The 10,926-nt window shown below is 45.6% G+C and overlaps 2 protein-coding genes across 2 annotated transcripts; one reads left to right on the top strand and one right to left on the bottom strand.

Moving 5' to 3' along the window:
• The first annotated feature begins 284 nt into the window (after positions 1-284).
• tomm7 (translocase of outer mitochondrial membrane 7 homolog (yeast)) lies at positions 285-6,415 on the top strand. Its single transcript, XM_028964233.1, has 3 exons — positions 285-494; positions 6,097-6,145; positions 6,218-6,415. The coding sequence occupies exons 1-3, from the start codon at positions 392-394 to the stop codon at positions 6,231-6,233; spliced, it is 168 nt and encodes a 55-aa protein (XP_028820066.1). The 5' UTR covers positions 285-391; the 3' UTR covers positions 6,234-6,415.
• A 261-nt stretch (positions 6,416-6,676) lies between these two features.
• LOC114770602 (uncharacterized) lies at positions 6,677-8,731 on the bottom strand. The gene is made up of 5 exons (XM_028964638.1): positions 8,241-8,731; positions 7,960-8,144; positions 7,784-7,867; positions 7,542-7,682; positions 6,677-6,868 (listed from the first exon to the last, which is right to left on the bottom strand). The coding sequence occupies exons 1-5, from the start codon at positions 8,359-8,361 to the stop codon at positions 6,677-6,679; spliced, it is 723 nt and encodes a 240-aa protein (XP_028820471.1). The 5' UTR covers positions 8,362-8,731.
• Between the last annotated feature and the right edge of the window lie 2,195 nt (positions 8,732-10,926).

Below are 10,926 nucleotides of genomic sequence, written 5' to 3'. Positions count from 1 at the left end.
TAAGCAGCTTAAGAGGCAGACGGGAAAAAAAATTATTTCCTGGAAAGCAGAAACTCTTGAGTTACTGAATAACTAAATTTCAATACAATGTATGAATAATTTCAAATAAAATTGAAAAAAAAAAAGCGTCCGCGTGTATATATTACGTCAAGTAAATAAAACGTGCTTATTTATCTAAAAAAACTGTACACGCCTGGGCCGCCAGAGGGCGCTGCCGCGCTCCTGCTCAGTAGCCGCCGTGTTACGACTCATCCTGTCGCGAGGCGTCGTGTCGCAAACCGACCAAACGCTTTACGGCCACGAGACGTTCCTCCTTCCGCGTTTCCGTCCTTGGTCGCGGCGTCCCGCGGTTCCCCTGTAAATAAAATTCACGGATTAAAACAAAAAAAATATGGCGAAACTCAGCAAAGAAGCCAAGCAGCGGCTGCAGCAGGTGTTCCAGTGCGGCCAGTTCGTCATCCGATGGGGCTTCATCCCCACGGTGCTATATCTGGGTGAGTATGATGTCGATACCGGGACCAGCCGGTTCTGTTTCTCGGTACGGCCGTTTTTACTAACTGTGTACGTTCCGGACCCAGCGTCACGTTGATTAAGCCTGAGCGCGTTGTTCTGTTTACGTCTCGTCGTGATGTAAATAAGCGAACGACGTCGACATTATACAATCGATCAGCATCTCGAGTAAAATTAATAGGCCGTCGAATAGTACTGTGGGCGGGACTTCGCGCTGATTAGCTATTTCACGCTTCTTATACCCCTCCAATTCGTGCTGTGGGCGGGACTTTGCGCTGATTGGCTATATCTCGCCTCTTATAGCGCTTCAAATTGTGCTGTGGGCGGGGCGATGCTCTGGTCAACAAAGCGTTTAATATATATTTTTTTTCATCAACAAAAAAAATATATATTTAAATATTAAGATAAGATGCTCTTTATTAGTTTACATTAAATTTACATTGTCACAGTAACAAAATAACAAATAAATAAATAGCATACAGAATATCCTGACTGTATAATATACAACGTTCATATACAAATAAAAAGTCAGGAAAAACACAGTGGACTAGCGTAAATAAGGAATATAATACACACACACCCTGGAACATATGAATAATAACAGGATTAAACAAATGATATTTCTGACTGCTTTCATGCCTTAAGATTAGTGTATCGGGTGGGTTGACAGTCTGATGAAAACCACATTTCGGTGAGGATATAATAATTTCCTGGTCTTGAAGGGTTGCGGAGTAGATGCTAGAGGTCGGAGGTCAGGAAGTTGTGGCAATATTTGTAAAAAAAATCATTTGCAGAATTGATCAAATGGAACATTTGGTGAGAAAAGTGATGTGTTCTGATGTAATTAGATAAAATCTATAACATGCATGAAAAATGAATCTGGTGAAAAGGGTCCAGGTTAAACCATCAACCTTTTATCCCAAACCAAATTAGTTGACTGACTGTACAGGGAGTGCAGAATTATTAGGCAAGTTGTATTTTTGAGGAATAATTTTATTATTGAACAACAACCATGTTCTCAATGAACCCAAAAAACTCATTAATATCAAAGCTGAATGTTTTTGGAAGTAGTTTTTAGTTTGTTTTTATTTTTAGCTATTTTAGGGGGATATCTGTGTGTGCAGGTGACTATTACTGTGCATAATTATTAGGCAACTTAACAAAAAACAAATATATACCCATTTCAATTATTTATTTTTACCAGTGAAACCAATATAACATCTCCACATTCACAAATATACATTTCTGACATTCAAAACAAAAACAGCGACCAATATAACCACCTTTCTTTGCAAGGACACTCAAAAGCCTGCCATCCATGGATTCTGTCAGTGTTTTGATCTGTTCACCATCAACATTGTGTGCAGCAGCAACCACAGCCTCCCAGACATTGTTCAGAGAGGTGTACTGTTTTCCCTCCTTGTAAATCTCACATTTGATGATGGACCACAGGTTCTCAATGGGGTGGTAGTAGCCTAGTGGGTAAGTTGCTCCAGGGAGACTGTCCCTGTAACTACTGATTGTAAGTCGCTCTGGATAAGGGCGTCTGATAAATGCTGTAAATGTAAATGATGTAAATGGGTTCAGATCAGGTGAACAAGGAGGCCATGTCATTAGTTTTTCTTCTTTTATACCCTTTCTTGCCAGCCACGCTGTGGAGTACTTGGACGCGTGTGATGGAGCATTGTCCTGCATGAAAATCATGTTTTTCTTGAAAGATGCAGACTTCTTCCTGCACCAGAAACTGGCAGTAGGACTGGGAGTTGAGCTTGACTCCATCCTCAACCCGAAAAGGCCCCACAAGCTCATCTTTGATGATACCATTTACATTTACATTTACATTTACGGCATTTGGCAGACGCCCTTATCCAGAGCGACTTACAACGTGCTTTCAAGTTACCATCGATGAAGAGATCAATTCCGGTTCACTAGGACCCCAACTATGAATACATCTATTTAATTCACTCTGTTGTAGATTCTGTACACAAAGTTTGACAAGAAAATTACAATTTAATCTAAATATTCTTTAAAGAGGAAGGTCTTGAGCTGCCGTTTGAAGGTGCTCAGTGACTGAGCTGTTCTGACCTCGAGGGGAAGTTCATTCCACCACCGAGGGGCCAAGACGGAGAAGAGTCTGGATGAATGTTTTCCTTTTACCTTCAGAGATGGAGGGACCAGGCGAGCAGTACTGGAGGCTCGGAGTAGACGAGGTGCAGTGCGAGGTGTAATGAGGGCTGTGAGGTAGGATGGTGCTGCTCCATGTTTGGCTTTGTAGGCCAGCATCAGTATTTTGAACCTGATGCGTGCAGCTACTGGGAGCCAGTGAAGGGAACGTAGCAGAGGGGTGGTATGGGAGAATACCAGCCAAAACCAGTACTCCACCTCCACCTTGCTGGCGTCTGAGTCGGACTGGAGCTCTCTGCCCTTTACCAATCCAGCCACGGGCCCATCCATCTGGCCCATCAAGACTCACTCTCATTTCATCAGTCCATAAAACCTTAGAAAAATCAGTCTTGAGATATTTCTTGGCCCAGTCTTGACGTTTCAGCTTGTGTGTCTTGTTCAGTGGTGGTCGTCTTTCAGCCTTTCTTACCTTGGACATGTCTCTGAGTATTGCACACCTTGTGCTTTTGGGCACTCCAGTGATGTTGCAGCTCTAAAATATGGCCAAACTGATGGCAAGTGGCATCTTGGCAGCTGCACGCTTGACTTTTCTCAGTTCATGGGCAGTTATTTTGCGCCTTGGTTTTTCCAAACGCTTCTTGCGACCCTGTTGACTATTTTGAATGAAACGCTTGATTGTTCGATGATCACGCTTCAGAAGCTTTGCAATTTTAAGAGTGCTGCATCCCTCTGCAAGATCATGTCTAAGAATCCTAAGAACGTAGTTCTGTTCACGCTTGGCTCTACATGAGTGCAGGCAGTGGGCCTTGAGCTGACGGGATGGAGTTTGGAGATCAGGACGGCTGGGTCAACGTTCCCAGACGTCACTGTTGTGCTGAGATTGGTGTTTTTTTTTCTGCTGAGTGACACCGCTCTTTTTGCTTATTCCGGAACATCTTTGCACTTCCACTTTTTCGAAGTTAGTCCCCACTGACGTCAGGCCCTGGGGTTCCTCTCCGCTTCTACATGTCATCTGCTTTATTCGCCGCACAGGGGTTTCTGTGGGGAAAAAACGTCACTTTTCTCGTCCCCTCCCCGCCTCTCACAGTTTTCACTAATTTGCACTAATTTTGCTGCAGGGTCCAGAAAAGCCCAGTCTGAGGAGATATGGTGTTTCCCCAGCTGCCTCCTTCAGCACAGATCTCCTCAAAAAGTAAAAACGAAAAAGACCAGAAATAAACCGGCAACAGCAACAGGAAGTGAAAGCGAGCAGGATGTGAGGTTTACAGTCGGAGAGACCCTGATTTCGGTGACCGTATGTTCGTATATTATTACAGCTCACAGGCTCAGTCCATAATCATCATTGCCAGTATTCTAGAAAATCCGCTCTAACCAGCATATCTAATGAAATGCTATCTATAAGGCAAATTTGGTGGTAGCATTTACAACAATAATCTTTTGAAAATAATGCAGAAACTTTCCCCGCCCACTCATACACTGTGGTTGATGGACGTTATTCCTGTTTATTAAAAAAATCACTTGCTTTAATGTAGGCCTGGGGGATATTATCGCGATAAGTGCGATACATCATATATATCATGCTAAGTTGAAATTTCCTCTATATCACTGTATCAATGTCGACCTTTTCTTGTGTTAAGATGACCCCATGCGTGCATAGAATGAATTTAACCAAAATGTAAAGTTTTTCTGCGCCCACAGGGCTCTAGACTAGCTTGTTGCACTGGTTTGCCTTACTAAATGCGGCATTGCCTTTAACAAGGTTCGCTGTGCATATAGGCAATATCAACTTGAAAATGATTAAATAACAATCTGGTTAACATAAAGTTCTCTATTTGAAGCACAATTCTACAAGAAATGAAAAGTGTGCCGTGTTTTAAGTGCTTGAACTTGATTGTCACCTACATTTAGCGTTTTTTCACTGTTTAATTTCGATCTTTTTACCCTGGCTCGTGCGGTAAATGCGAGATCACATGATGCGTTTTGATTAGCACGAAAATGAATGCTGAGGCGGAGGGTAGCTTCTGCCAATTACGAAAGCAAATTCTGAGGTGTGGAAAAAAAACATTGACCATGAAAAAATCACATTGAAAATTGTATAAATGCGCGTGAAGCATGTTGGTACAGTCATGTTGGCTGACCTCGGCCGCCACAATAATGTCAGGTTCGGGCTTTTAAAAGCTCTAATCCGTGGCTACGTCCACCCTTGTGTTTCTGACTGGTCTCTCCATGTCTGAATGCAGCAGGAATATCTGGACCACGGCCAATCAGAGGCAGGCCCCGCCCTTCACCATCTCCGATTGGTTTAGAATAAACCTGATATATGTCTGTTCCTAGAACCACGGGAAGTTTACTGAGACTTTTTGTCTCTGAACCTCTGTTTTTTGAAAATGTAGGTCACAAAATTAGTCCTGGTCCATCTCCAATTAATGTATCTGAAATCACATGGGCTTACACTTTTCTCTGAGAGCTTTTGTGCATACTGTAGCCAAAGTTGAATATTGTTGAAATTTGACCTCTGTGTTGACGAGCAACCACTATAAAGAAAGGCACTGAAGCAGCTTGGAAACCAAGATGGAGGGGAGGTTGATTATAGCAGTGATTGTAAGTCAAATGTGTTTAATCGCAGTAAAATGAACCTAAACCTTAACCGTAGCCGGAATGAAGTGGACAAAAGGACAGCATTCTGAGGTACAGACATTTCTTCCCCTCCTCGCAGCCACGGTGTTTGTTCTTTGACTTGACGTTCTGGCCACAATCCCTTCTAAAATAAGTCCATGCCCTGCTCTCCCGCCGATGTGATCTTTGGCCTGTGCTTACGAGTGATTATTCTAGGTTTGCTGTTAAGGTGATTTTTGGGTGTTTGTTGCCACAGCCCTATCCATTTTGTTGCTTCCATTGGCGGGCGTGACACCAGTTTACAGTAAAAGAACATCAGATGCCAATACTGGCCGCTCTGTGCGGAAGACAGGAACAGTTGAACGTTTTTCACACCTGCAGCCCTGATCAGGCGCAGGATCGGCGAGGGGGCGTCACTGTCACTTTCGTTTATGCTGAAGCTACCACAGTGGCTTTTATCCCAGTGCCATCAGGCCAGCGCTTCATTTCCGCTCGTCATTTTTCCACGCCTTCATTTCCAGCCGTCATTTGCACTCATCTTTGTGTGCAGATCCTGGTCAGACCAACAAGTTATTGTCAATAAGCTGAAAAAAAAAAAAACAGGAGAAAGACAACAAAAAGGAGGGGCAAAATGTAATAGTGGCAGCGGAGGAGGTCCAAAAGATGGCGATCACGATGTAATGGGATTCCTTTTTAGTGGCCGTGGCCCGTGAGTTATTACCATGCGACTCCTGCTGTCTCTAATGTGGGTTTCTATGTTTCTCCTCTTCTTTTTGCGCAAAAAGAAGCCGCCTCACGCTGATCATTTCATTCATGATTGTTTTTTTTTTTTTTGTTTATGCGCAGGGTTCAAGCGGGGAGCTGATCCCGGCATGCCGGAGCCAACAGTCCTGAGGTGAGAGTTCGACTTTCCTTGTACAATTTCCCCCAGAAATCCGGTTGAACTCTGACCTCTCCCCTTTCCCAGTTTGCTGTGGGGCTGAAGGCAGAGAGCGGCATTCCGGACAACACTGGACCAAGAACCCCGAACCCCCCTGGACCTGGTCCTGCCCCCGATCTCTCCCATGCTGCTCCTGATTTCCCTTAGACCTTCTGGATCCACCACAGCAGTGTTCCGATGTTTTATTTATGGACTTTCACCCAATAAATCGTGTCTTTAATGACAGACTGTCCTGAGTTCTTAATTCTGAATGAATAACACCAACTCATCTGACTCATTTTTTAAACGCAAAATATTTAATACAAAATATTTCGTCACACAAGTGACTACATTTATTAACCAAAATATAAATTAACAAAATAAATAATCAATAATTTAATAAATGCTTTTCAACAAAATGGCACCAGTAGCAACATGGCTCATAAATAAGAGGCGGCCAGATAAATGAAAGGCCGACCAATAAATAACCAGAAGACGTGATCGCGTCTAGTGCGGCGCTCGCCTCCCCCGCGGCCGCGCCATGTAGCGCAGCGCCCGGTGCGCACCCTGCAGGAACGTGTTGAAGGTCGCCAGCGCGGACCGGACCGCGACCCGGCGCTCCCACAGCGGGTCCGAGGCGCGCGCCTGCGGCGGGGGGGGCGGCGGGGAGCGCGGCGCGCCGCCGCACCCGCTCCTGCACTGAAGGGAGGAGATGGAGATGGAGATCAAATCATCACGACCCATCAGCCATGACCGGCAAAATAATAATAATAAAAAATCCACAAATCCTCCCGATTATAAAAGTGTTAATAATAATCTCAGAGAGACATTGTTTCGTGAAATGAAGGAAATTCTGCAATAAACGCTTTAGGTAAATCAATATTTGTCCAAATGATTTGGGTTGTGGTAAACTATTAAAATTGTTCTTTGTGACTTTCCAACGTTTCTGTAAAATTGGCAGGACTGGAAAAAGTACAAATCAAATTTGGGTCGTTTTTGAACATGCGTAAAGCGACTGTGCTGTGTCGTTATTTGTTTTATTCATTAATTTAGTTATCGACCACATTTCCGCACAGACCAGATGTATAAAGTAAAGTAAAGTGAAGTGATTGTCACATGTGATACACAGCAGCACAGCACACGGTGCACACAGTGAAATTTGTCCTCTGCATTTATCCCATCACCCTGAGTGAGCAGTGGGCGGCCATGACTGCCCCGTGGTTGACTCGTGGTTGTTTTATACGCGTTGTCTGATGTTGTGAGGTGTACCCTGGACTGGATGTGGGGTGCAGCTATTCGCATCTCCGCCAGATAATGTGGAAAGCAACGCATCGTTGAATATGAATGCGAGGTGCCACGTTTTCGCCTTTACCATCTTGCTGAGGCCGCCGTGCAGGTGCTCTGCTGAGGAGATGATCCTGGCCGCCAGCTCGGGTTCGAACTCGCGCCTCACCATCTGCATGCGCGCCGCGAACATCTGGAGGCCGGTGGTGATGCTGGGCAAACATCTGGCCTGGTGGTGGAAGCATAGGAGCGGGACTGAGTCTCTCTCTCTCTCTCTCTCTCTCTCTCTCTGTGAGTGTGTGTGTGTGTGTGTGTGTGTGTGTGACATACTCTGCTGAAGTTGCCCCTGTCGCAGCCGTCTGGTGCGCTCCGCGACTCGAACTCGGACGTCACCTCAGGAAACGCCTCCGCGAACTGCCGACCCAACGATCAAAATGGACATTTATATATGCGCACATATATTGTTACTTGTAAAAATATATACACACACCGTATACACGTATCACCTTCTTCTCCAGCGTGGCCACGCCCTTCTGCAGCGCCAGCGTCAGGTTCACCACGTCCACCTTCTGCTGCGCGTTGCGCGGCTCCTCTCCGCCCGACACCTCCCCCGATTCCTCCTCGGGGACGGGGGTGACGGACCTTCCCTCCAGAGCCACTGCCAGGGCCAGCAGCTGCACGAGGAGGACGTCTGGAGACGCGAGAGCGAGAGAGAGAGAGAGTGAGTGGAGTTGGCGCAAGGTCTCCAGCTGCCAATCAGGAGCGGGCGCGCCGCCGACGCACTCACTGTGACGCGCGGAGGGCATGGCGGAGCGTTTGGTCCTTTTGCCTTGGGGCCCGGGTCGCGTGAATTTTATACTGGTACCAGAAGGGATTTCCAAAACCACACCTTCACACTTATTCATCATATCCTGAGAAGTGTTGACATCTTCAGAAAAAAAAAGAGAGAAATTCCCCAACAGAGCAGAGCTTCACCAGACCTGTGCCTGAGGGTCCCAGACAGGACATCTGGGGATCTGGGGGGAAGGAGCAGGTCATGGGTGGTAGTGGCCTAGTGGGTGACAGACCAGCCTATGAACCAGAAGACTACAAAGACCCAGGTTCACACCCCTCCACTGAGCGAGACACTTAACCCGGAGTGTCTCCAGAGTGACTGTCCCTGTAACTGCTGATTGTAAGGCGCTCTGGATAAGGGCGTCTGGTAAATGCTGTAAATTTAAATGTCATTACCTGCCTTCCATGTTCCTCGTGTAAGATGGGAGATTCCACGTCCATGACTTTAATGAAGACCTCCAATTTAGACCTCTTTTCCCCCCTCAGTGTGGGCTCGAATCCCGAACCGGCAAGGTGCCACTGAGATCAAAGTACCCCCCCCCCCCCACACACACACACAGTTTCCCAGGCGCCTTTCAAGTGAAAGTGATAGTGACGTGATTGTCATTGTGATACTCAGCACAGCACACGCCCGAGGAGCAGGGAGCAGTGGGCAGCCATGACAGGTGCCCGGGGAGCAGTGTGTGGGGACGGTACTTTGCTCAGTGGCACCTCAGTGGCACCTTGGCAGATCAGGATTTGAACCTTCTGATTATGGGGCCGCTTCCTGAACCACTGCTTACTTAAATGCAGAGAACACAGATGAGTTGAAATACATAATTAATAATTAATAACATCCAAACCAATCTCGGACGTCCACCCTTCATTGCCGAGTTGGACTTCGTTTTTTCACACACCCCAGAGGTGGAGACATGAGAACTTGGCCCGAGTGCACAAAACAAAAACGAAAATCCACAGGATTATGACCTCTGACAGGTGAGGTGATGAACATTGACACATTATACAGATGTAAATGTCAGTTTTCCTTTGCTTCATTCATGGTAGTAACCTGGAAGACAACAACGTTCCAGGTTCAAACCCCACTTAATACCACTGTGTCCCTGAGCAAGACACTTAACCCTGAGTGTCTCCAGGGGGACTGTCCCTGTCACTTCTGATTGTAAGTGGCACTAAATGCAGTAAATGTAAATGAATGTGTGTTTTAGTTCGGGTTATTTCCTGGGTTTTTGTCTTCCTGGGTTATTCCTTTAGATGCTTGGATTATTTTGTATTATCATTCATTTATTTATTTACTTGTATTTAAATAAATAAACAAACAGACCAGTGTCCATCACCAAAAGCTTCTACAGTGGACCACAGGCCAGTGGAAGAAGGTGTCGTGGTCTGATGAACCGTGGTGTATGGTTGCTCGAGTTCTTCAAGGAGGCACCACCTCACAAGACACAGGACTTCAAGGACCTGCTACTCACAGACACCACAGCTGATACCTTCAGATGCCTCAACGGGTCAGGGCCCGTTGTGGTCAGGGCCCGTTGTGGTGAAAGTAGGACCTGACTTCAAGTTATTGCCACGTAATGTTGCTGAAACCAGACGTGACCATTTGAAGAACCTCAGATCATAACGGCGCATTATCAGGCTTGTACAGTAGGGACGATGCACGATGGGTACTTCACCTCACGTTCCTCCCTTCTTAGCTTGATGTGCAGGGTGGAGCAGGGTCAGCCTGGACTTACCAGACCTCCCATTCTTCCTTCTTCCAGATTCTGAAGGCCTTTTTATGATCTGCCTCACTAACAAGTGCCGTTGTTCTGGTCCCAAACCTTGAAGTTCTTGTTGCCTAGCAACTTCACCAAACAGCCATTCAATTTCCAACCACTTTTTCTCAGAGTGAAATGGATGTTCTAAAACATGGTGAACGTGGGAAATGTGTCATGTGTTTTTTTTTATCAATGTCTCATGTGTCTTTTTTTTAAATGTTGGTTTTTAGTCTTCACTCACTGCTAGTTTCATGATGAGCTGCAAACCTGGCTTGTGTTGTGTGTTGTGTTGTTGTGTTGTGTGTATATGTGTGTAATGTGTTTAAATTTTACATTTACGGCATTTGTCAGAGCGGCTTTCAATCAGTAGTTACAGGGACAGTCCCCCCCTTGAGACACTCAGGGTTAAGTGTCCTGCTCGGGGACACGACGGTAGTAAGTGGGGTTTGAACCTGGGCTGTTTTTTTTGTGTGTGTATATGTGTGTGCTGTTGAGTTGTGATGTGTGTACAGTCAGGCCTATAAATATCGGGACCTCGACACCATTCTAAAATGTTTAGCACCATGAAATGGTCAAGATCAGACGTTCATCTTTAATTTGAGGGTGTTTCAGGTGAGGGGTGTAGGAATCACAACAGTTCGAAAATGTGACTCCCACTTCTTAAGGGACCAAAAGTAATGGGAGAAATTCATCATAAATCAAACTTTCTCTTGTCAATACCGGTCATTGTCCATCTTTACTGTGAAGCACTGTCCAATGAGTTCTGAAGCCGTTGGCTGAATGTGAGCAGATAATATTGCCTGAAACTTTGTCTCGTCTGTCCATAGGACTTTGTTCCAGAACTGAAAAAGGCATTTTTAAACTCTTTAAACTTGAGGCTCA

This window comes from Denticeps clupeoides, chromosome 20 (genome assembly GCF_900700375.1).
Source record: "Denticeps clupeoides chromosome 20, fDenClu1.1, whole genome shotgun sequence".
NCBI lineage: Eukaryota > Metazoa > Chordata > Actinopteri > Clupeiformes > Denticipitidae > Denticeps > Denticeps clupeoides.
Note: the sequence above shows the minus strand (reverse complement) of the source record. Positions and strands in the feature narration are given on the sequence as shown.